The 25878-nt window shown below is 42.9% G+C and overlaps 1 protein-coding gene across 1 annotated transcript in view; it reads right to left on the bottom strand.

Annotated features, from left to right (window-relative positions):
• Nucleotides 1-24753, bottom strand: part of FFAR4 (free fatty acid receptor 4) — a 29699-nt gene extending 4946 nt beyond the window's left edge. Inside the window, exon 1 of the mRNA XM_040436866.1 lies at nt 24076-24753. Within this exon, the coding sequence (XP_040292800.1) occupies nt 24076-24609 (534 nt within the window). The 5' untranslated portion in view covers nt 24610-24753. The remainder of the gene's footprint in view (nt 1-24075) is intronic.
• Nucleotides 24754-25878: the final 1125 nt, after the last annotated feature.

Below are 25878 nucleotides of genomic sequence, written 5' to 3'. Positions count from 1 at the left end.
GCGGACCTAGGTCCATCTTCTAGCCTTCTACAAGGGCAGAGTAAGGACTGTTAACCCTGACTTATCCATACATGACTATGCAGGTACAATAAAATACATCAAATAACATTATATAGCAAGAAACAATTTTGCAAGTACCTTATTCTGGAGTACTGCACAAATCATGTTACCTACTCAACCTATACCCAGCATATTCATACCTATTTTTTGGGTTAGCCTGTAACAATAACAGAAATGTTAGTAGAGTTGCAACAATCATGCACAATTAGTAGGCAGATTGTTCAGACACTGGATGACATTTCCCTCTTCCATAAAGAATACATGAGTGTAAGTGAATAGAGGCAATCTTCATAAGGCTGTTTGAGACAGCAATGGGCTCATGCACATGTTCGTATTACGGATCCATGTTGTATGCATCCATTTTTTGATACCCATAGTCTACTATAGGTCTATGTGGTACTGGCTTTATACAGAATTGGGCAACTGTGCCATTTGTTATTCCATGCCTCATTAAGTTTGTATTGTTCTTCAGAATCACAGATTTTTTTAAAAAGAATACAGTGCTACTCAGAGACATCATATATTGGCCAAGGGATAGCTTGTGGTCAGGGGGCGTAACTACCATAGCGGCAGACCATGCGACTTCTATGTGTCCCAGGGCAAGAGGGGGCCCAGTCTTAGTTGGGATTATCTCCTCTTCTACTGGAGGTGAAAACTTGGTCAGGAATCGACCCTCTAAAGGAACAACTTTTGGCAGTGAAAAAATGGCCCAAGGGTCATTGAAAAGGGTTTAGACAAAAACCTTGCTATGGGGCCCTTACTTTTCTATGTACGCCACTGCTTGTGGTTCTATTATACGGAACTGTAGGGACTCTCTGTCTAAATGCAGGGAACCTTGTCTCAGTTGACTTTTCCATTGATATCCCTACCCAATGTCAAACATGGGTAAAGGTTTTTAATCCTACTTTTTAGAACCTACAAATAAATGAATTACGCTAAATATTTTTTGATGGTAAGCTAGCACACAGAGATGCTGCAGCAGCATCTTATGCTTATATGACTGTGCTGCATCACAGAAGGTGTTAGATCCTTAGCTAGGATGGCTGGGGAAGGAGTTTCAGCCCGGAGAAGAAGTGGGTGTGTAGAGCTGTTTCAGTAGTGCACGTGAGAGCAGAACTGTTCCTGAGGGAGCACATGTGAGTTCATAGCAAAGAAGCAGCCAAACATCAGGACAAGGGCACCTGAAGTAACCAAGGGAAGTACAGAGGCTGTATCTGCATCTAATTGCTCTGATCCCCAGTTTTACAAGTGATCGGTTTAAGAGACTGTAGCTATTAGTTATTATTGTTACCAGCATATGAATCCTTACTTTGAAACCAGTTATATGCAAATGGATGCTGCACCAGTTGCAATAATATATTTTGCTGCATACTCTCCAGTAAAGGAATAATAAATTGCAACTATTACCTGAGTCTACCTGTCGCCCGGCCACCTGCACCTTACCGTAATATAACAAAAGCAACTATACTTTAGTCAAGGCCAACCAAACCTAATATTTATCGTCGTTCATTGTGGGCCTGCAGAACTAGACGAGGAGAATGCCAAAGCCGATAATAAGTGTACAGGAAATCAGAAGAGCTGAATAGCAGGCTGATTACCAGGAGCTGGGTGAAAATTGACACTTGTGGTTATTGAGGGCTAAGGCTTTATGTCTAACCCACAATGTCCACAGTGCTGCAATAATGGAAATGAATGACCACAAACATAAAACATTTATGTCATTTCGAAGTCCCCAAAAAGTACCTTACTGCGTCCTCTTCAATGTTTACCGCACGCTTTCTCCACGGTAGCACTGGAGCAATTTAATTACAGCGTCCTCTCCGATTCAAGTGAATGGGACAAACAGCTATAATTACACCGCACCACTGTTACAATGGAGATGGTGTGCAGGTAAACATTGAAGAGGACGAGGCATCATTTGCATAGGGGCTGCAGCCCCTTTAAACAGCTGATTGGTGGGGGTGCTGAGAGTCCCCCAACCAATCTGATCTTGATGACATTCCTTAAACCAGATGAACCCTTTAATCAAAAAGTTATTCAGAAAACTGACAGACGTGAGCTCCACACCCTGTGTAGTCTGATCCTGAATCCATACACTCTTCTATCTGTCCCCTACCTCTTACTAACGTTAGGTGGGAGTATAACTACATGATATGACTACACGGGACTTGTTGTCTGTTACTAGGGGAAAAAATATATAAAATAATAATAATAATATATATATATATATATATATATATATACACACTCACCTAAAGAATTATTAGGAACACCTGTTCTATTTCTCATTAATGCAATTATCTAGTCAACCAATCACATGGCAGATGCTTCAATGCATTTAGGGATGTGGTCCTGGTCAGGACAATATCCTGAACTCCAAACTGAATGTCAGAATGGGAAAGAAAGGTGATTTAAGCAATTTTGAGCGTGGCATGGTTGTTGGTGCAAGACGGGCCGGTCTGAGTATTTCACAATCTGCTCAGTTACTGGGATTTTCACGCACAACCATTTCTAGGGTTTACAAAGAATGGTGTAAAAAGGGAAAAACATCCAGTATGCGGCAGTCCTGTGGGCAAAAATGCCTTGTGGATGCTAGAGGTCAGAGGAGAATGGGCCGACTGATTCAAGCTGATAGAAGAGCAACGTTGACTGAAATAACCACTCGTTACAACCGAGGTATGCAGCAAAGCATTTGTGAAGCCACAACACGCACAACCTTGAGGCGGATGGGCTACAACAGCAGAAGACCCCACCGGGTACCACTCATCTCCACTACAAAAAGGAAAAAGAGGCTACAATTTGCACGAGCTCACCAAAATTGGACTGTTGAAGACTGGAAAAATGTTGCCTGGTCTGATGAGTCTCGATTTCTGTTGAGACATTCAAATGGTAGAGTCCGAATTTGGCGTAAACAGAATGAGAACATGTATCCATCCTCTGATGACTACTTCCAGCAGGATAATGCACCATGTCACAAAGCTCGAATCATTTCAAATTGGTTTCTTGAACATGACAATGAGTTCACTGTACTAAAATGGCCCCCACAGTCACCAGATCTCCACCCAATAGAGCATCTTTGGGATGTGGTGGAACGGGAGCTTCGTGCCCGGGATGTGCATCCCTCAAATCTCCATCAACTGCAAGATGCTATCCTATCAATATGGGCCAACATTTCTAAAGAATGCTATCAGCACCTTGTTGAATCAATGCCACGTAGAATTAAAGGGGTTATCCCACTTTGCGTTTTTATACTTACCTGCTGCCACCGCGCGTTCACTTCCTGGATTCTGGCTGGGGGCGGGCTTCATCTTGATTGAAGTCTTCTCCCGGCCGGGCCGTGCGCTGGACTGAACGCGCACGCTGCCGCGCATGCGCAATGTGACTTATTTCTGGCCAGTATAGTACAGAGCCGGCGTGCGCGTTCGCAGCTCTGTACTATTCTGGCCGGGAAGAAGTCACCGTCGCGCATGCGCGGCAGCGTGCGCGTTCAGGACAGCGAGTGGCCCGGCCGGGAGAAAAGAAGAAGTCTTCTGGGCAAGCGCGACCATCGGGATTTTGCGGAAGAGCGGTGGTCGTAACCAGGGGAGACCGAGTCACAACAATAAGGTAAGTGGGGATGAATTTTCTCCTAATCGGTGGGAATTTGTTAATAAAGTATATTTACAAAAATGATCACTGTCAAATCATTAACAGATTTAACAGTGATCATTATGATGGGATAACCCCTTTAAGGCAGTTCTGAAGGCAAAAGGGGGTCCAGCACCGTATTAGTATGGTGTTCCTAATAATTCTTTAGGTGAGTGTATATTTATATATATATTGTGGTAGTGTGCAGGGTACCGTAATGGATGGCAGATACGTGTCACCGAGGTTCCTGGCCTCGGTGAGGTAAGAGCCGGATTTTGTGTGTTAACAGCAGAAGCTGTTGACACCTTTAATACTTAGTATGGCTGCAAAAAAAAAAAGGGTGCCTACTCCCCACATTCCAGAACCAGGTTTTAGAGCTGGGATTTAAATTCCCAGGCAGCAACCTCAGCTGGGAGGAGAAGGAAGGAAAATCACTGTGAGTCTGGTTGGTTTTTCCAGTGTGTGGAGCTGAGGCCTGGACCCCGACACAGGCGTAGAGCGCCCAGCATCCTGTCAGGAAACTTTATGTGGCTGTGCGATCGGCCAGGACAGGACTCATTCCAGTAAAGGAGCCAGGTGGAGCTCTCTGTTATTTTGTGTGTGAACTAACACCAAGTAACTGTTCTGCTTTTCTGTTTGAGCAAGTGGGAAATAAACGCTCTTTTGTTTCATTACCTGGACTCCATTTGACTCTATACTGCACCAGCACCCCTGTCTACCGAAGTAATTCCCCACAATATATATGAATATAGATAAGTAAATAAAGGGGTTGTGCAGGCAGTACTGTAATCTCCGTTGCGGGAACGGAGCCAGTACTTGTAATTAGACTACACCGCCGACTTCCGAGACAACGCAGTATAATGAATAGCATTAGCCCTTGTCATATGAATCACCGCCCCCTTTACAAATAGTTGATCGGCAGGGGTGGTGGGTGTCAGGCCCCTGCCAATCAGATATTGATATATCCTGGTCGGCGTGGGTCGACGCAAATGAAATGATAAATAATACAGTTTTCCAAAGGTCGTCTCAACCTCAGTAGACTGATTACCAGGAGCTGGGTGAAAATTGACACTTGTGGTTATTGAGGGCTAAGGCTTTATGTCTAACCCACAATGTCCACAGTGCTGCAATAATGGAAATGAATGACCACAAACATAAAACATTTATGTCATTTCGAAGTCCCCAAAAAGTACCTTACTGCGTCCTCTTCAATGTTTACCGCACGCTTTCTCCACGGTAGCACTGGAGCAATTTAATTACAGCGTCCTCTCCGATTCAAGTGAATGGGACAAACAGCTATAATTACACCGCACCACTGTTACAATGGAGATGGTGTGCAGGTAAACATTGAAGAGGACGAGGCATCATTTGCATAGGGGCTGCAGCCCCTTTAAACAGCTGATTGGTGGGGGTGCTGAGAGTCCCCCAACCAATCTGATCTTGATGACATTCCTTAAACCAGATGAACCCTTTAATCAAAAAGTTATTCAGAAAACTGACAGACGTGAGCTCCACACCCTGTGTAGTCTGATCCTGAATCCATACACTCTTCTATCTGTCCCCTACCTCTTACTAACGTTAGGTGGGAGTATAACTACATGATATGACTACACGGGACTTGTTGTCTGTTACTAGGGGAAAAAATATATAAAATAATAATAATAATATATATATATATATATATACACACTCACCTAAAGAATTATTAGGAACACCTGTTCTATTTCTCATTAATGCAATTATCTAGTCAACCAATCACATGGCAGATGCTTCAATGCATTTAGGGGTGTGGTCCTGGTCAGGACAATATCCTGAACTCCAAACTGAATGTCAGAATGGGAAAGAAAGGTGATTTAAGCAATTTTGAGCGTGGCATGGTTGTTGGTGCAAGACGGGCCGGTCTGAGTATTTCACAATCTGCTCAGTTACTGGGATTTTCACGCACAACCATTTCTAGGGTTTACAAAGAATGGTGTAAAAAGGGAAAAACATCCAGTATGCGGCAGTCCTGTGGGCAAAAATGCCTTGTGGATGCTAGAGGTCAGAGGAGAATGGGCCGACTGATTCAAGCTGATAGAAGAGCAACGTTGACTGAAATAACCACTCGTTACAACCGAGGTATGCAGCAAAGCATTTGTGAAGCCACAACACGCACAACCTTGAGGCGGATGGGCTACAACAGCAGAAGACCCCACCGGGTACCACTCATCTCCACTACAAAAAGGAAAAAGAGGCTACAATTTGCACGAGCTCACCAAAATTGGACTGTTGAAGACTGGAAAAATGTTGCCTGGTCTGATGAGTCTCGATTTCTGTTGAGACATTCAAATGGTAGAGTCCGAATTTGGCGTAAACAGAATGAGAACATGTATCCATCCTCTGATGACTACTTCCAGCAGGATAATGCACCATGTCACAAAGCTCGAATCATTTCAAATTGGTTTCTTGAACATGACAATGAGTTCACTGTACTAAAATGGCCCCCACAGTCACCAGATCTCCACCCAATAGAGCATCTTTGGGATGTGGTGGAACGGGAGCTTCGTGCCCTGGATGTGCATCCCTCAAATCTCCATCAACTGCAAGATGCTATCCTATCAATATGGGCCAACATTTCTAAAGAATGCTATCAGCACCTTGTTGAATCAATGCCACGTAGAATTAAAGGGGTTATCCCACTTTGCGTTTTTATACTTACCTGCTGCCACCGCGCGTTCACTTCCTGGATTCTGGCTGGGGGCGGGCTTCATCTTGATTGAAGTCTTCTCCCGGCCGGGCCGTGCGCTGGACTGAACGCGCACGCTGCCGCGCATGCGCAATGTGACTTATTTCTGGCCAGTATAGTACAGAGCCGGCGTGCGCGTTCGCAGCTCTGTACTATTCTGGCCGGGAAGAAGTCACCGTCGCGCATGCGCGGCAGCGTGCGCGTTCAGGACAGCGAGTGGCCCGGCCGGGAGAAAAGAAGAAGTCTTCTGGGCAAGCGCGACCATCGGGATTTTCCGGAAGAGCGGTGGTCGTAACCAGGGGAGACCGAGTCACAACAATAAGGTAAGTGGGGATGAATTTTCTCCTAATCGGTGGGAATTTGTTAATAAAGTATATTTACAAAAATGATCACTGTCAAATCATTAACAGATTTAACAGTGATCATTATGATGGGATAACCCCTTTAAGGCAGTTCTGAAGGCAAAAGGGGGTCCAGCACCGTATTAGTATGGTGTTCCTAATAATTCTTTAGGTGAGTGTATATTTATATATATATTGTGGTAGTGTGCAGGGTACCGTAATGGATGGCAGATACGTGTCACCGAGGTTCCTGGCCTCGGTGAGGTAAGAGCCGGATTTTGTGTGTTAACAGCAGAAGCTGTTGACACCTTTAATACTTAGTATGGCTGCAAAAAAAAAAAGGGTGCCTACTCCCCACATTCCAGAACCAGGTTTTAGAGCTGGGATTTAAATTCCCAGGCAGCAACCTCAGCTGGGAGGAGAAGGAAGGAAAATCACTGTGAGTCTGGTTGGTTTTTCCAGTGTGTGGAGCTGAGGCCTGGACCCCGACACAGGCGTAGAGCGCCCAGCATCCTGTCAGGAAACTTTATGTGGCTGTGCGATCGGCCAGGACAGGACTCATTCCAGTAAAGGAGCCAGGTGGAGCTCTCTGTTATTTTGTGTGTGAACTAACACCAAGTAACTGTTCTGCTTTTCTGTTTGAGCAAGTGGGAAATAAACGCTCTTTTGTTTCATTACCTGGACTCCATTTGACTCTATACTGCACCAGCACCCCTGTCTACCGAAGTAATTCCCCACAATATATATGAATATAGATAAGTAAATAAAGGGGTTGTGCAGGCAGTACTGTAATCTCCGTTGCGGGAACGGAGCCAGTACTTGTAATTAGACTACACCGCCGACTTCCGAGACAACGCAGTATAATGAATAGCATTAGCCCTTGTCATATGAATCACCGCCCCCTTTACAAATAGTTGATCGGCAGGGGTGGTGGGTGTCAGGCCCCTGCCAATCAGATATTGATATATCCTGGTCGGCGTGGGTCGACGCAAATGAAATGATAAATAATACAGTTTTCCAAAGGTCGTCTCAACCTCAGTAGACATCTTTCCGTCCTGTAACATGGTTTTGCCATATGAAATGGGTGGAAAGGTAATAGTCTAGTTATTGGATTAAGTCTGCATCTTGGTAATACTCCATAACATCAGGTAATAACCACGCAGAAGATTGTTTGTTAATGGATTTAAGGTCTAAGCTGTTGAGCAGCACTCGCACACTCTTATTCTGCACAGTAAATAAGTATCCTGATTATCAACAGATTTAGATATTACCAAAGGCATCATCAGGTTCAACGATGACACACCTGTGGTCGAAATATGTCCTTTGCAGAACTAGAAGCTACATTACTGACATACAATATAAAACTACCAATGCTCTAGGGAACCTAACATTTTTTTATGCCAAGTGAGTTTCAATTTTGGTTCTTCAACCTTGTCTTGGGTGATGAAAAACGCCTTGGTCTTTAACATATTTCAAGGACAATTACTTTTTAATTTTTCTGTTTTCTGTGTTTGCTTATTTTTTGTGGGGCACGTTGCAATGTTCAATGGTATAATTTTGGTTTGGGGTCCATAGAGTTTATTGTTTAGTGTTAAGTTTTATATTTGGGGGAACCTATGTGTTTTGGCTTGCTGTTTATCATGCAGTAAAAATAGAACGCTAACTTTATCCTATGGGCTAATGGATATAGGAACACAAAAGGTACCATAAATAAGTAAAACAAATCCACTCATCAAATAGAGTTGTGCGAGGGTCCTTGCACAACTCAATAAACTGTCTTGGGGTGGCTACTGCCACCAGACTGCTGCTCCCTCCTTGTGGGTTCACCAGAGGGTCCCAATAGTTATGGTAATGCAAAAAAGAGCATTGACGGAGCAGTCCAGATGAATGGCAAAACTTGGAATTTTATTGAAACATGAAAACAAATAAACCTATAGCTGTTTAATTTTTTTGGTCAGTCTCCGTATAAGGCCTTGGGTTTTTAATTGGTACTGTTTTGGGGTGCATAAAATTAATTGATACATTTTTATGTTTTTTTTTGTGGGTGCATTTCTGCCATTGTTTTAAAAAAAAATTGCAAAGTAATTTAATTTCTAGTGACATGGTCACAGACGACCCATTAAGACAACCTATCATTTATAAAAATGTTGACATGTTATATAGTCACATATCAGAAGCTTTGGTTGGTGGAGGTCCGGGTGCTGACACTGTCACTGTGCATGACAAGGAACTGTAGCGTATGAGCAGTCCAGGGCACTGGGCAGTTCAATGATAGAATGATTCGGTCACATGACTGTCCATCAGTGGTCACACTGGTACTACAATGCCACCCAACCAGGGATGTGAACCACTGACATCTACCTAAGTTGTTTTAAAAGCAGGAAACTGGTGCAGATGTTCACCATACAATATATTAGTAGGTTACTGTATTACTTACTGTACTACCACATTTTGGAAAAGAATGAAAGAGTGGCCAACTCCTTTAAGAGAATATGATTTCTCTGGATAGTCTTGTCTTCCCTTTGCACTGTTAGGTTTCCGCTTGGGGCGTTCATTAATTCTGTGTCTACGGGCCCATTTAGGTAATGAACAATCTTGTCCTCTTTTCCTTCATCTCACTTTTCTGAGCGAACTGTTTTTTTTCTCATTATATGTCCAAAATAATGAAAAGTTATACTTCCAAGGGCTTGTGTGATTTACAAAAACTATTCCCAAACCCAACAATTTCTGGGGTAACAGAAAGGAAGCAAATCTGTTAACCAAAATGAACTTTGACTATACATTTTTTTTTCCCTCGCTGGAGGACCTGGTATATCTGTGGGAAATGGGAACTGTGTAATACTTCATTTTTCCTGTGGTGGCACTGTGGGGGAATCGAACACTTGCTGCTCAGTTCTGACAGATTATGAATGATTGCTGGAGGTCTCAGCAGTGGGACACGCTGAGGTCAGCTTTTTGTTGGGGGCTCTTCTAAAAAAAAATGATTTATTGGTTTAGAAGACAAATTGGTATTTCCATTTTATTTACCAGAACCTGAAGATTAGAAGATTACAAAAGACATGACCTGATGATGGATTTTCTTTCAGGGGAGGATCTAGCTAATAATATACTTCCATATGCTCATTACACACTCAACAATAACAAATGTGAAAAACATCATATATATCATATCAAATATTAAAGATGAAGAATCTTAGTAAAAAGTGTTTATCTCTTTGGCCTTATTATGTTTTTTTCATGTAACAACATTACATCATGGGGGATTTCCTAAGGCTTTGTCGACAAAGATCAATATCAAGTTTGAGGGAAATGAAGATAAGACTATTGTTCCCTTCTTCTGATTTATCAGAACAGAAAAATATATAAAAAAACGGATCCTGTATTTTAAGCAACAGTTATGCTCAGTTGTGCACATTTTCCATCCGTTTTACCCATTTCGGAAAAAAACTGCCCTGCATGAAACAAAGACTACAATGAAATTCTTTTGAAAAGTCCCCAAAACTTAAGACTATGACCTAACAATACCCCCCTAAAATCCTACAATATGTATTCCCAAACACTCGACGTCTGACTCAAATCACCAAAAATTCTGATGCAATTCATATTTTTACCAAATTCAGGTCAAATCTGCTGCGTTTAGAATCAACTCGCTCATCTCGAATTGTGAGGATGTGCTCCAAAAAGGTGCATAAGCAGTCTACTGAACCTCCATATTCCTCTGATTTCATATGATGAAATGCCTTTCATGAAGTCATACTGTATGGAGGGTTTTCTGGTGGAAAAAAAAATGTGGCAGGTTCCATCGGACTTCATGCACAAAGGTATTCATCCCTAGAAACACTGCGTGTTCTCTGGTGCAGGTAGGCGTGTGGTTCCATACTAAAGCCTGTGTTACGCAGGCCGATTGAGCAAGCGATTGTTGGGAGGGAAGCGTTTCCTCCCGGCAATCACCTGCTAGCTAGTGGAAGAGACCGCTGCTATTACATGCAGTGATCTCCACCGGAGCATGAGGAGGAGCGATCGTTATGCCGTCACTCGCCCCCATACTGTCTAATGGTTTGCTGGCGGCAGATCGTAATTAGGTAGTGCAATCTGCCGCATGGAAAAATCACAATTGGTGGCAGTATTACACTGCAAGATGATGGCTAATGAGCATTCATATGGTCATCTGCCAAAGAAAGGGCAGGTGCGATACAGGCTTTAGGGGAATTGTAGATTCTGAGATGGTGGGGGGTGGGGGGGGGGGTCGGTGGAAGCTATTCATTCAGCTTTTACAAAAAAAATTGCCACGTAGAAAGATTTGAATAATTTCAAAGAGTGGGCTGAGATACAGTAATTTTGAAGCTTGTGTGAATTAGTGCATAATTTAGCACCTAAAAAAATATCACAGTACAACAGGTCACGACAAACATATCAGAGCCTGAAGCTGGCCACAGACGTAACAATCTGATCTCAGTACAACTCACATTGTTATATATTTTTTTTTAAATGGGACTGTTTGTGACAAAAAGATATTAAAGCGGTTCTTTACCTTTTTCTTACTGATGATCTATCCTGTGGATAGATCATCAGCATCTGATCGCCGGCCTTGTCCCTTCAACGGTGCTAAGTTGCGCACGGGCCACATGATATAGTTCCGACGTCACTGGACTGTGGGAAGCAGCGAGAAGGCTATGGTGCTACTGCCTTCTCCCCGCCAATCAAATGCTGATACATCATCAGTAAAAAAAAAAAAAAGGGTAGGACGAGATGGCACACAACATGAAAATAAACGTGTTATATTTTTAACATTATTATTATATGCACATGGCCAGGCGTTATGTTTTCACTGCTTGGTCCTGTCAATCAAAGTGCAGATTTGGAGCAAAATTTTCGCGGCCGTGATGATGTCATCACGCCGCCCAGCATGGTGACATCCTACGTTACCGCGCATGGGATTTCATGCGAGATCTTCAAGCAAGATGATGGCGGCCGGCACATGGATCAGGTAAGTATGTTTTTTTTTTGTTTTTGTTTTACACTATTTCAGGTTAAATTGATTCGTTACCACAAAGCACGAGGAAATTTTGCTTCAGGGCGAATCAAAATTATCCTGAAATTCGGATCAAAGTCTGGTACATTCACTAGCTGCGAGCTGAATGTTTGTTTGGCTGACAAGTATTCCTCTCAACCCCGCCATAAACATACACGTTCAGATCAGTCAAGCGTGTATGTGTTCCCAATAGGGAGAGAAGAGGAAGCTGCTGCCAGACACCTCTAGCAGCGACTTTTCTCCCAGGGGAACAAAGGATCGGGCATGATAAATGAAATATGCCCCATCCTGCAGGGGGGGGGGGGAGTCAGGAGGCACCCATACACATAAGATCGTCAGCCAGTCAGTGGGTTCTGCTATATGTATAGGCTACTTTCACACTTGCGGCAGCAGACTGTTCCGACGGGAGAACAGCCTGCCGGATCCGTGCTAACGCTAGCCCATCGCGCTGCCGGAAGTCTGCTCCGGCCCCATTCACCATAATGGGGGCGGGCCGGAGGTCCGTCCGCAGCACGGCAAACAAGCCGAGAGGCGGCCAGACAAAAAAGCGCAGCCGGAACAGCGAAATAACTATTGGTGAATGAGTGTTGAAGGGGTATGGGTACCCGTACCGACTACACCATGCCACTCCAAATACCCAGTGCTGCCCTCCACATTAGGAAAGGTAACAATTTATGTAAGAAGGGAAGTGTTTATTCTCTTGCTTTATGATCTTTTCCCATGTGAGATGACCTTTCAAATGATTTTTATGGAAGATGTTATCACGCTATGCAAAAGAGAACTGATTAGGAGATACGAGAGCCTCGGACACAGTCCAGCATGGAGGCGATGCCTGCTACTGTGGAATCTAAAAGCTCTGTTTGACAAATGCGTAAGGAAGATAGACCTAAAGTAAACCTGTTCCTCATGAGTCACTGGTGAGAGCTTGCGGATCAGTAAATGGATTTACATGTAATATGTGTACTGGGAGTGCAACGTCTTACTGAGCAAACAGACATTCTGAAAAGGAGAACCCCAAGCTGTGTGTGACTTGGCACCATGACATACGGTTTAGTGCATGTCGGTATCAGAGAATATATCTTATTTCCTGATATGCTCATAATCCAAGTCGCATCAACTATTAACTCTTTCCGCAACATTACTGTGAGTTCATCGTGAAGATTAACGTCCCTGCTACATGATTGTGCAACACAAAATGGGCAAAAAAAAATTACTAGAATGTCTATGGAGGTATGGATAATATGACATTTTATTTAAAAGGGAATCCAGTCTGTCAGGAGTTTTCATCCTGCCAAACTGCTGACAGCACTAGAGGTAGGGGCTGGGGAGGGCAGTGCAAATATAACTTTGGTAGAGCTTTTATTATCAGGAGTAGTGTGAATATGAAGCTTTATTAAGCTAGGTTCTGCTCCTGCAAGTGCCCAGCGTCACTGTGACATGCTCTCTGTACTCACATGCTTCACAACTAGCACAAAAATAGCATTTCTAAGAAAATCTTCAAAAAGCCTACAAACAATAGAGGTTACACTCACAGGTCTTTGGTTTTGGCTCCACTTTTCTTCCCAGATAAGACAGGTTACAATATTTAAAGGGGTCGTGTGACTTCAGCAAATAGCATTTGTTATGTTTAGAAAGTAAATACAAGGCACTTACTAATGTATTGTGATTGTCCATATTGCTTTCTTTGCTGGCTGGATTCATTTTTCCATCACATTATACAAGTCTCGTTTCCATGGTTACGACCACTCTGCAATCCAGGAGCAGTGGCCTTGCTTGCACACTAGCCTATGTGAGCTCCTACAGTCCTGGTCACCGGAGAGGCCAGCACTTTTTCCTGTCGTGTGCAAGCACGACCACTGCTGATGGATTGCAGGGTGGTCATAGCCCCAGTGTATAATATGATGGAAAAATGAATCCAGCCAGCAAAGGAGGCAATTTGGACAATCACATTAGTAAGTGCCTTATATTAACTTTCTCTACATGATAAATGCTACTTGCTGAAGGGACACAACCCCTTTATTAAGGATCTTCCTAATCACTCTGTATTTCAGAGGATAGTGACATCACATGTCCCTTCCAGATTTCCCCTGACATGTTATTTTCCACTGTGAACACAACAGAGAAACTGCTCAATAAGTTCACTTCTGGTTCTATTTCAGTTCTTGAAGTTAGGTACTCTCACAATGAAAATGGAGGATGGTTAACCACTTCCCATCTGGGCCCTTTGCCCCCTTCCTGACCAGGCCAAATTTTGCAAAACTGACATATCTCACTTTATGTGGTAATAACTTTGGAACGCCTTTATTTATCCAAGTCATTCAGAGATTGTTTTCTCGTGACACATTGTACTTCATGATAGTCATAAATTTGAGTCAAAATATTTCACCTTTATGAAAAAATCCCAAATTTACTAAAAAATTTGAAAAATTCGCAATTTTCTAAATTTCAATTTCTCTGCTTTTAAAACAGAAAGTGATACCTCATAAAATATTAATTATTTAACATTCCCCATATGTCTACTTTATGTTGGCATCATTTTGGAAATGTCATTTTATTTTTTTAGGACGTTAGAAGGCTTAGAAGTTTAGAAGGAATTCTTCAAATTTTTAAGAAAATTGCCAAAATCCACTTTATAAGGACCAGTTCAGGTCTGAAGTCACTTTGTGGGGCCTACATAGTGGATACCCCCATAAATGACCCCATTGTAGAAACTACACCCCTCAAGGTATTCAAAACCGATTTTACAAACTTTGTTAACCCTTTAGGCGTTCCACAAGAATTAAAGGAAAATGGAGATCAAATTTTTAAATTTCACTTTTTTGGCAGATTTTCCATTTTAATCAATTTTTTTCTTTAACACATCGATGGTTAACAGCCAAACAAAACTCAATATTTATTACCCAGATTCTGCGGTTTACAGAAACATTCCACATGTGGTCATAAACTGCTGTATGGGCACACGGCAGGGCGCAGAAGAAAAGGAACTCCACATGGTTTTTAGATGCCATGTCCCATTTGAAGCCCCCTGATGCACCCTTACAGTAGAAACTCCCAAGAAGTGACCCCATTTTGGAAACTAGGGGATAAGGTGCCAGTTTTATTAGTACTATTTTTGGGTACATATGATTTTTTGATCATTCATTATAACACTTTATGGGGCAAGGTGACCAAAAAATTGGTTGTTTTAGCACAGTTTCTATTTATTTATTTTTACAGCGTTCACCTGAGGGGTTCAGTCAAGTGACATTTTTATAGAGCAGATTGTTACGGACGTGGCGATACCTAATATGTATACTTTTTCTCATTTATTAAAGTTTTACACAATAATAGCATTTTTGAAACAAAAAAAATATGTTTTAATGTGTCCATGTTCTGAGAGCTATAGTTTTTTTATTTTTTGAGAGATTTCCTTATGTAGGGGCTCATTTTTTGCGGGATGAGGTGACGGTTTTATTGGTACTATTTTGTGGGACATACGCATTTTTGATCACTTGGTGTTGCACCTTTTGTGATGCAAGGTGACAAAAATTGCTTGTTTTGACAGTTTTTTTTTTACGGTGTTCACCCGAGGGGTTAGGTCATGTGATACTTTCATAGAGCTGGTTTTTACGGACGCGGCGATACCTAATATGTCTATTTTATTTTATTTTTTCTATTTTTAATTTTTTTTTTTTATTCCTTACTTGGGAACTTTTTTTTTTTTTACATGTCAAACTTTATTTTATTTTATTTTTTCAACCCTTTATTTTTTTTATTTTTTTTTACACTTTTCGTCCCCCATAAGGTCATACAAGACCTCTGGGGGACATTTGCTTCACTTTTTCTTTTTTTTTTCACTGTTGATTTCTCCTGTAACTGGGGCTGACATAGTAGCCCCAGTTACAGTGGAAATGCACCCCTATAGAGGCTGTACAGCAGCAATCCAGCGCTGTACAGCCTCAGAGCAGGGCTGATCGAGGTCTCTGAGAGACCTCACACAGCCCCTGCACTCTCCGGTCACGGCGGTCACATGACCGCCGGGCCGGAACAGGAAGCGCACAGCGCTCGGTAAGCGCTGTGTCTGCAGCGATCGTGAAGGCAGGGACACCTGGGCACTGTCCCTGCCTTGTCTTAGGGTTGCCCTGCTGTCACTGACAGCGGGCAACCCGATCATCAGCTGCACGATTAGCGTGCAGCTGCTATTTCTGACAGGACGTTCTAAAACGTGCTGTCAGAAATAGACGTCCACCCATAGGACGTTTATAGTCTATGGGCGGACGTGAGGCGGTTAAAAAAATATCCCATTCAGTGTTTGTATTCTTATTTTTAACGGTATTGTCATGGGCAATGAAATTGTGGGAAAATAGTCTTCTCAAAGATGCCTTGCAGCACTGGGGTCCAGGGTTCGAATCAGACTATGGAGAACATCTGCATGGAGTTTGTATGTTCTCCCCGTGTTTGTGTGCATTTCCTCCGGTTTCCTCCCGCACTTCAAAGAAATACTGATAGGGACCATAGATTGTGAGCTCCATTGGGGACAGCTTGTTGCTATGTCTGTAAAGCGATGTGGAACATGTCAGCGCTACCTTAAAAAGGCAACCTCACCAATTGTGACGAGAAGCAGGTTTCTGTCTCCAATGACACAAATTCTATAGTAGAGGAAATCCACAGACACTACTTTTCCACGAAAACTGCTTCTTCTCGACCTCACTGATTTCATTTTATGTCCTATTCATTTATGGAAAGGGGTGACTGAAGTTATGGTAAAATAAATAAAAAGGCGTCCTATGTCCAGGCAGGATGAAATACTACCAATCATCTCCAATCAGCCACGTGGTAAGGGACAAGCATCCACTTGATATTCGTATTGTTTGCATAAGTCCCTTCCCTGGTCTGTTTCCATGAGTCACTTCAGATCCCTTAGTTCCACATTTGTTTCCTGCATAATGTAAATCGTTTCACTCTGTAGGTTTGCGGTCCATAACGCTGTAAATGGGGGCAGACTGGCCATAGACCTCAACGGGAAGAATTCTGAAGGGCCGGTGACTGCAAGGAATGGCAGAGGCCTCTTCATGGCTGCCGGTTGGGTACATAACGATCTGATGCTCCTGGTACTTATAAACCCTGCCTTTGGCTGCAGGTACCCTCCATAAAGGGGTTATCTCTGCTGCCTCTTCAGCAGCGCTAGATCACCCTGCTTCCTGTCTGCTGAGCGGGCAGTAACCTTTTGTTTGATTGACAGGCAAGCAGCACTGCTTGCCTGCGCGTGCGCGCTCCCGATGCTCAGTGCCTTAGAAGGAGTGTGCTGTCTAAGATCTGAAAAACTTTTCAGAGCTCAGCAGCTGCTCTAGCTCTGTATTGCTGGAGTGAACAGCTCCAGGGCTGTTGTGTATGCTGTGGACCTGTCCCACTGAGATCTGGAGCTACAGTGCTGCTTGCGCGATTATGTACACGCCTGCTTTCCAAGCCACTAGACTGAGGAAAGATCATCATCTTCATTCTTCTTGGGTTTGTCTACAGGATGGCATCCATGAGACAACCCCTTTAATTCAATTTTTTGCCTCCTGATTCAGATGAATGGAACTGATTTTTAGTCGCAGAAATTTTCTGCAACAAGATCTGCCACATAGGAAGGCACCATAATCTTCCCATGCAAGAAGGCTGTGAGCATTACATGCATACAGCCTCAATGTAGAAGAGCTGGAGGAGTAGATAACAGACATGCCGGGGGTTGCTGTCACATTATTGGGTAGAGTACTATGTCTGCCATATACAGTGAGGACAATTCACCAGATACGGCTTTTTGTTTTTCTATGTATTGCTCCTTGGGGGAGGGGGTGGGGGGTTGAATTTCATCCCTGTGCAAGGGCTTTGAAGACCACAACTGCGGTAGGGGTTGCATTTAGAAGCTGCCATAGAGCAGTGGTCATACACACCCATAGCTACAGAAACATCACATCCCTGGAGCAGTGTTAATAGTGGACAGGGGGAAATGGAGATGCATAAGCATAACAATCTAAAATGGTGTATTTATGGTATAAAACACACTAATCTGTTCTTAATAAACCTGTATTATTGCAGGTGAGGAAGGACATTTATGGGAAAATTATATGTATGCAAATACAAAAATAAAAGACTTTTTGTAAGACCAGATTTGCATATAGAGCGCAGTAGTTTACATATGGGTCCGGACAAGTGGCTAGACATTTTACCAAAATGCAAAATAAAATGACACGACTTAGAAGACAAGCTACAGTCATGAGGAAAGCAAAACAAATGGCCCAGTCCAAGTCCAGACCTCGACCCAATGGAAATGCTACGGCAGGACCTTGAAAGGGCTGTGCAAAAACGAATGCCCACAAACCTGAATGAGCTGAAGCAACGTTGTAAAGAAGAGCGAGCCAAAAATCCTCCCGAACGATGCGAGACTGATTAATCCATACAGAAAATGATTACTTCAAGTTATTGCTGCTAAAGGTGGTCCTACAAGCTATTGGTTCATGGAGGGACTTAGGGGGACATTTACTAAGACCGGCGATTTAGACGCCGGTCTTGGTCCATGTCCACTGGCGCCATCCTTTACAGAACTTAGACACTGGCCGCGTGACTTGCTGGTGAAGATTCAAGTAATTTTCTACGGCAAAAACAGGCATAGAAAATGATAGATGAGACAGGCCGGCCAGTCCGCCTCCGCCACCCTCCCTCCTTCCGCCACCTTGGAAAAGTGGCGTGAGCGGGGAAAAGTCGCAGATTGGGCCACAAATCCCCTTTGCGATCGAATCTGCGACAAAAGTACGCCAAAAAGTGGTATACTTCGCTTCATAAATGACCTCCTTTTCCATTTTGGCTTCATTTTTTGAGGAATAAACAATGACTCGGTGGAATCTGTTGGGTGCTGGTCATGTGAGGTGGTATTTACCTTCTTTTAAGACCTTCTAGGGAAACAGAATTATTATTTTTTTTTATTATGTCCTGATACGTAAAACTATAAAATTCAAAGAGGGTACAATTTGTTTTTCTAATGACTGTGCATATAGTAAATGTGCTATTAGGTTAGTGACGTACCATTAACCAAGTAAGCACCTGGAGCGCAGCAGGTGAACCTCACAAATCCCAGCACACTACTGTTAGTTTAAAGTAAAGAGAGTCTCTACATTGGTAGTAATATTTAGTGTCAGAGCACCTGCTTTACCAACAATACCGGCACCCACCCCTGAAGAAGTGCTTATGAGCTCCATCCTGAAATGATTTCTACTATTTTACTACATGTTTTATACAAGATGTTCTTCTTGTGAGTATTCAGAATAAATATAACAGGCTGTTTTACCTTAAAAGGGTTTTCCGAGATTTTGATACTGATGACCTATCCTCAGGATAGGACATCAGTACCTGATCGTGGGGGTCCGACACCCGAGAACCCCGTCAACCAGCTGTTCAAGAAGGCAGCGGCGCTCCTGTGAGTGCCGCAGCCTTCTCGCAGCTTACCAAGCAAATGCTGTACATTGTATAGTGGTTGTGCTTGGTCCCAGGTGTCGGACCTCCACCGATCAGATACTGATGACCTATCCTGAGGATGCACTGTTGTCTATCAGGACTCTGGGGCATATTTATTAAATCCCCTGGATCCACCGAAGTTATAAAGAAGTGCCGTCCTCTTCATAACTTTGGTGGATCCTCCGCCGGTTCTAAATGTAAGCCAGCTTCTGAGCTGTCTTACATTTAGACCTTTTTCAGGCGTAGAAAATGGTAAATGAGAGGGCCAGCCCGTCCCCAATTTTAGATCTGGCATGAATGGGGAGAAGTCGCAGATTGCGGCGTAACTAACCGTTGTGCCTCAATCTGCGCCTGAAATACGCCTACTATAGGCATATTTCAGCTTAATAAATGACCCCCTCTTTCTTTAAATTAAATGGGTTTTACAAAATTTCAATACCGATGACCTATCCTCTGGATAGGACATCAGCATCTGATCGGTGGGGGTCTGACAACCAGGACCCACGCCGATCAGCTGTATAAGAAGGCAGCGGCACTCATGTGAGCACCACGGCCTTCTCCATGCTCCCCAGCACAGCACCGTACATTATATAGCGGCTGTGCTCGGCATCGCAGCTCAGCCCCATTCACTTCTATAGGGCTGAACTGCACCTAGGCCATGTGACCGAAAAACGTGTCATCATTGACCTAGGGAAAGCTGCAAAAAGGCTGCGGCACTACTGCAAGAGCCAAAGGCCTCTCGAAGAGCAGATCGGCGGGAGTTCTGGGTACAGATACTGATGACCTATCCTGAGGAGTATTTAAGTCTCGGAAAACCACTTTAACAGTGGTGTGCTGGGATTTTTGAGATTGACCCTTTTGCGCTCCAGGTCCTTACTTGATGGTTATTACTGTAATTTACGTTCTGTTTACAGAGAGCAGATTGTTTGCGCTCTGTTTCATCTATAGGTTAGTGAAGTAATTGCAGTAATAATGCATAATACTACTACTACTACTACAAGGACAAATTATGGGACTCCAAGAAGAATCCTGGAATGTGTATTACAGTAGAGGCTACCATGAAATAACCATAAATGTGACATACACCCCTACAGTTCATATTACATACAGCAGCCAAGGAGCAATATCCCATATTCCCCCACAGCACACTGAGCATGGCTAAAGCTTTACAAGTAGGTAGGTGAATGTCAAGATGAAAAAGAAGAAATAGAAAAATTAAAGGGGTATACCGGTTTTGCTATTTTCAGCAAAAATTGAAGGAAACAAATTATTAATAGTGATTGTTTATCCGCAATGCACTCTTTTGCTGCACTCCATCTTGGTGACAATATCCTTAGTGTTGGTTCCCTGTCCCGATGACATCATGTCTACATCGGAAGCATGACAAGCCTTGTAAAGCTCTGTCCTGCTGACACATCATCAGTGACCTTGCCTCTGAGGGCGATATTCTGCTCATTCTCCTGGACCCTGCCTGTAGACGTGATGTCAGCAATGATGTCATGTTTTAGGGTGGGGTTTTTCCAGCAGGGCTTCAAGCAGGCTTGTATCTGTGATGTCCGAGCTGGGAGGGGAAGGAGAGGCAGAGACCTGATGCTATAGACACTCTCTGTGAGTCTTGCACCGGGATATGAACACAGGGTGAAGGTCACAGATTGCAATTACGCTTGCAGAGTCAAAATGCACTATTGTTGAATTTTTCGTGTAACCGGAAACTCCTTTAATGCACAAAATAGAACCTAGGACACAGTTGTCAGCATTGCATACAAGATCAAGTTTTATTGGTCTTTCTCTGTCGCAAAATTGCCCATAAAGCTCAACCGTGAACCTTTCTGAAGATGCGACAGAATGTAGACATTTTACAAAATCTATAGTAAAGACATTGGTTATCTGAGAGTCTGAAGAACCCTGCATGGACGGGCCTTTGCCTACATCCAGCTGCCCCTTATTTTCTGGTTAATGCTGCTGTTCCTATTCTAGCTATTTTGATGTTGCCTCCAATGAAATGACTAGGAAACTGCCCTTCTTGATCTCTCAATGCACCCAGGAAATTTCCTAAGGCAAGCAACCATTGTGGAAGCACTCATTAGTACAGGACCAGGGAGAGGTGAATATGGCACTGCTAGTACTCACTGCTCCATGGTCCTCTTCTCCTGGCTCCAACACTGCTTTATGTCTTGACCTGGATCTTCGACCTCAGGATGTACAGTAGTGCGCAATATGACCTAAGGCTGTGCGACGTCAGGACTCGGTGCAGTGCTGTACTGCACCAGGAGCCAGAGTGGTAGCGGCCCCTGGAGGAGGAGAAGTTTTTTTTTGTCTACTCTGAGGTCTGCTTTTAAGGGACAGAGGGGTTATAGGGGCAGTGGTCTGATTTAGGGTGTAATCCGGGGTCTAAATAAATTTGGATGCCGATCTGGTGTTTGTATGAATTTAAAATAAATTTATTTTAGAAAAACGATTAGAATGCCCCAAAAAAACGTAGTGATAACTTTTTCATCCTACTGTTTTCACCACTAGGGGAGCTCTTGGCGTCATTCCTGGATGTGGCCATCTGAAGTGAAGCTCAGGGACGGCGAGTGCGACACGTGTATTGTATCGTATTTGAAATGAATGCGGCCTGTCAACATCAAATTGTTTTTATATGCGGCCCCTATATCAGTCAGACCCCTGCCCTAAAGCATAATTTTTGTACTTTGAATTGCTCCTTGTACGTGGATCGATAATCAAATATCCATTTACATTTAGAGGGGTTGTCCAGATTTTAGACTGTGATGACCTATCCTCTGGAAAGGTCATCCATATCAGAACGGTGGGGTCCCACACCCAGAACCCCCACCAATCAGCTGCCGGTTCTGGAAACTAGTGGACGGAGCAGGAAGCAGAAGGCTCTGTCCACTGTGTAGAAATTGTGCTGGCGCACTGCAGCTGAGGGTTGGTCATCAATATCTAAAAAATGGACAACCCCTTTAACCCATTATTAAACCTATGTATTTTGTATCTTTACATCCGCTCTTTAGTGATGACTTCGCTGATCAGGCATTTCAACTATTTAATATATCATCTTGTGTACCTCCAAAATGTTTCATTCCTATGGAGAAACAGCTTTTAATTGGAAGAGACTTGCTTGCTTGTTCAAACACAGATTTTTCCAGGTGTCTAATAGGGTTCTGGGCGGCAGACTATAAAGTGTTAAAAGGGACTTAGGGGTTATTTATTAAACAGAAACACGCCTAAATTAAGCAAGGAAGCTGTCTGACATTTAGAACTGGCGCTGAATGCGCTGAAGTTATGGAGAGGCCAGCGCCTCTTCATAACTCCGGCGGATTCACCGCCAGCTATGGGGATCTAAAATGCCGGTCTGAATAAATGTGCTCCTTAGGCCTCCTGCACACGGCCGTTTTTTTTCCCCCGTTTACTGGCCGCTTTTTGCGTTCCGTATACGGAACCATTCATTTCAATGGTTCCGCAAAAAAAACGGAATGTACTCCATATGCATTCCGTATTTCCGTTCCGTTTTAACATAAAACATGTCCTATTATTGCCCGCAAATCATGTTCAGTGGCTCCATTCAAGTCAATGGGTCCGCAAAAAAAACGGAACACATACGGAAATGCATCCGTATGTCTTCCGTTTCCGTTCCGTTTTTTGCTGAACCATCTATTGAAAATGTTATGCCCAGCCCAATTTTATCTATGTAATTACTGTATACTGTATATGCCATACGGAAAAACTGAACAGAAACGGAAACACAACGGAAACAAAAAACGGAACAACAGATCCGTGAAAAACGGACCGCAAAACACTGAAAAAGCCATACGGTCGTGTGCAATAGGCCTTAGTGTTATAAAATAGCACAAGTTATTGATGTTATTGTGGCTTCCGATGGTTTTTTACGCTCGTAGCAGAAAATTCCTGCCAACCTGGTCTGCTGCTCTGTGTATGACTTGCATATGACTGCACACAGGTGACAACAACAAAAAAAAATTTTTCCCATCACATACAGAACTAGCAGACCGTAGCTAAACATATTTACTCGTATATGACCACGTACATAACCTACAGCACGTGGTCATAGGAGCGTTCATGTAAACTTTATACACCAGACACTAAAAAGTGAATTTCTCACTGATAGCAGGAAAACAATTGAGGCATTGGGGGAGATTTATTATCTCCCTTGTACCTGAACAGTTGCGTTAAAAACACTTAAAGAAATTCTCACATCTCTCCTCTTCTACGCCACCCTTACCACTTTCCCTAAAGGGGGCGTGACGGGGGTGGAAAGAGGCTTGGTCGCTTGCCCGGCAAATTTATCTTAATTTATGACTGTTTTCTAGCGCAAATTAAGCCACAAATCTAAGGCAGCTTTTAACTCTCAGAAATAATTATGTAAATAAGATAGGCAATCCTCCTTCTAGTATGTATGTAGGATAGGAAATGTATTCACATCAAAAAGATTAAAATATTGTATCACCAATTGTATATTACAACGAAAAATAATAATAATAAAAGTTCAGATTGATGAAGGTCAACCATATCAGGCAAATCTATAAAGTTGAGCGATTATTTTGAATAGCCTTTCTTAGATAGATGTATGTAAAGGGGATGAGAGGATAAAGTAACGATATGGATCTTTTTATTTATTTTATATATAATTTCTGCAAATATATATATTAAGGCAATGTTTGAGATAAATAAAATGGAAGTAAAGAAAAAACACATCTAAAACCGCATATATAAAGAAATTGTAAAAAAAATAACACTCTTGCTATATATTCCAGCTATATGATTTTAAAAACGATCGATACAGAAGAACTTACCTTATTATTCACGGTCTGTGTTACCACATTGAAGAACAGACACATGGGTAAGGCGGTCAAGGCTGAGAAGCACCAGATGGTCGCCATTCCTATTGCCACCACTTTAACATTATAGTTGGTGGCCTGGGACATCTTCATAATACAGATCATCCTCTCCAGGCTCACGGCAGACAGGGAGATCAGAATAACACAACCACTGAGACAGATGACATAAAACAGCAGATGGCAGAAGAAATCACCCAAGATCCAATCCTCACTCCATCGGACGACTAAGATGAGCGGTATCATGCTGATGAACAGCAAGTCCGAACAGAAAAGGTTCAGCACAAAGCAGTTGGCAGTTACCATTGTCTTCTTTTTAACCAGAGAGACAATGGCGCAGATATTGATCAAGCAGGAGAACAAGAACACCACGGAGAGGAATAAAGTCTCAAACACTTTCACTGTAAGGGACCTGTCGAACTCGGAATAAAAATTAAAATAGGTGAAGTTGAAACCTTCTTCAGACTGACACGATACAACCACGTAGCCCATAGCAGATCAGTGGTTACAAAGTCGCAATCAAAAGCGAAGCACGTAAAGTGCAATTACGTCCAATAATGGTCAGGAGGCTTCACATTTGACAATTCCCCTGCGTTCAGCTGGCATCGCAGTGAAGGCTCTGCTGTGATGAGTGCAGCTCCGGGCAGCCAGTCTGTGATTTGAAACTAGGAAGTTACACGGCATTCTTATAAATATCCACCCATCTAAAACAAAGCTGAAGGTGTCGAGCTTTTATTATGTCTGCTCTTGTATTAGGACAATAACTCTGTTTCAGGTAATATTTACACAGTGGAAAATTCTCGTTAAATTGCTTGTTCCTGTGTTCACAAGTGAAGATAGAGAGATACTGCGCGTCCTGTTCTGATATCTGCATCTGTCAGCTGCTGAATGAAGACATCAGCACAGCAAGCTCCGAGGTAGTCTTGGTTTCTTCCTTTATTTAGGCCTCATGCACACGACCGTTGTGTACATCCGCGTCCGTTCCGTCATTTTTCACAGTTTAGCGGAGGTCCCATTCATTTCTATGGAGCTGTGAAAAAAAACTGATAGTCCTCCGGTTTTTTTTCCGCGTCTGTGATCCGTGATTCCAGTCCGTCAAAAAAATATAACCTGTCCTATTCTTGTCAGTGGAAAACGGAGGACGGACCCATTCAAGTCAATGGGTCCGTCAAAAAAAACGGATGCACAACTGGTATGTCATCCGTGTCCGCATCCGTTTTTTTCTACAAGACCTTGGTGCAATAAAATTACACTTTTCATTAACCTTCCTTTTTTTTCCCGTCAGACAAAAAAAAAGGAAGACACAAGGAAACACAACTGAAGCAAAGTCGGACACGGACCACTGAAGCCAAATCACTGACAGTGAAAAAACACTGTCGTGTGCATGAGGCCTTAACTGAAGCATTACTGTAGCAGTCAGAAGTGGGGATGGATACGCTGCAGATTTCCTATTCGGATTTTGCAGGCAGAAAAGTGGATGAGATTTTACTAAATTTCATACTCTATGTAAAAATCTAACTGACTTGTGATTAAGATTTCCAATCTATATTTAAATTTACATTTCAAATTGTCTTCACAGATTTCGCCCTTTGAAATCTGTGGCAAAACCATGACAAAAAGGGAAGAAAAAAAAAAATGCTGATTTCGACACAGATTCACAACTGATTTTTTTTCCGTACCCTCAAGTCCAACCTTTTCCGCTGGACCCACGCCTGGCTTTGCCTCATATAAACTGCCATACCATGTAAAAGGCACACACAA

Source organism: Bufo bufo, chromosome 6, assembly GCF_905171765.1.
Source record: "Bufo bufo chromosome 6, aBufBuf1.1, whole genome shotgun sequence".
In the NCBI taxonomy this organism is placed as follows: domain Eukaryota; kingdom Metazoa; phylum Chordata; class Amphibia; order Anura; family Bufonidae; genus Bufo; species Bufo bufo.
The sequence above is the reverse complement of the archived record's forward strand: the minus strand, read 5'-3'. Positions and strand labels throughout refer to the sequence as shown.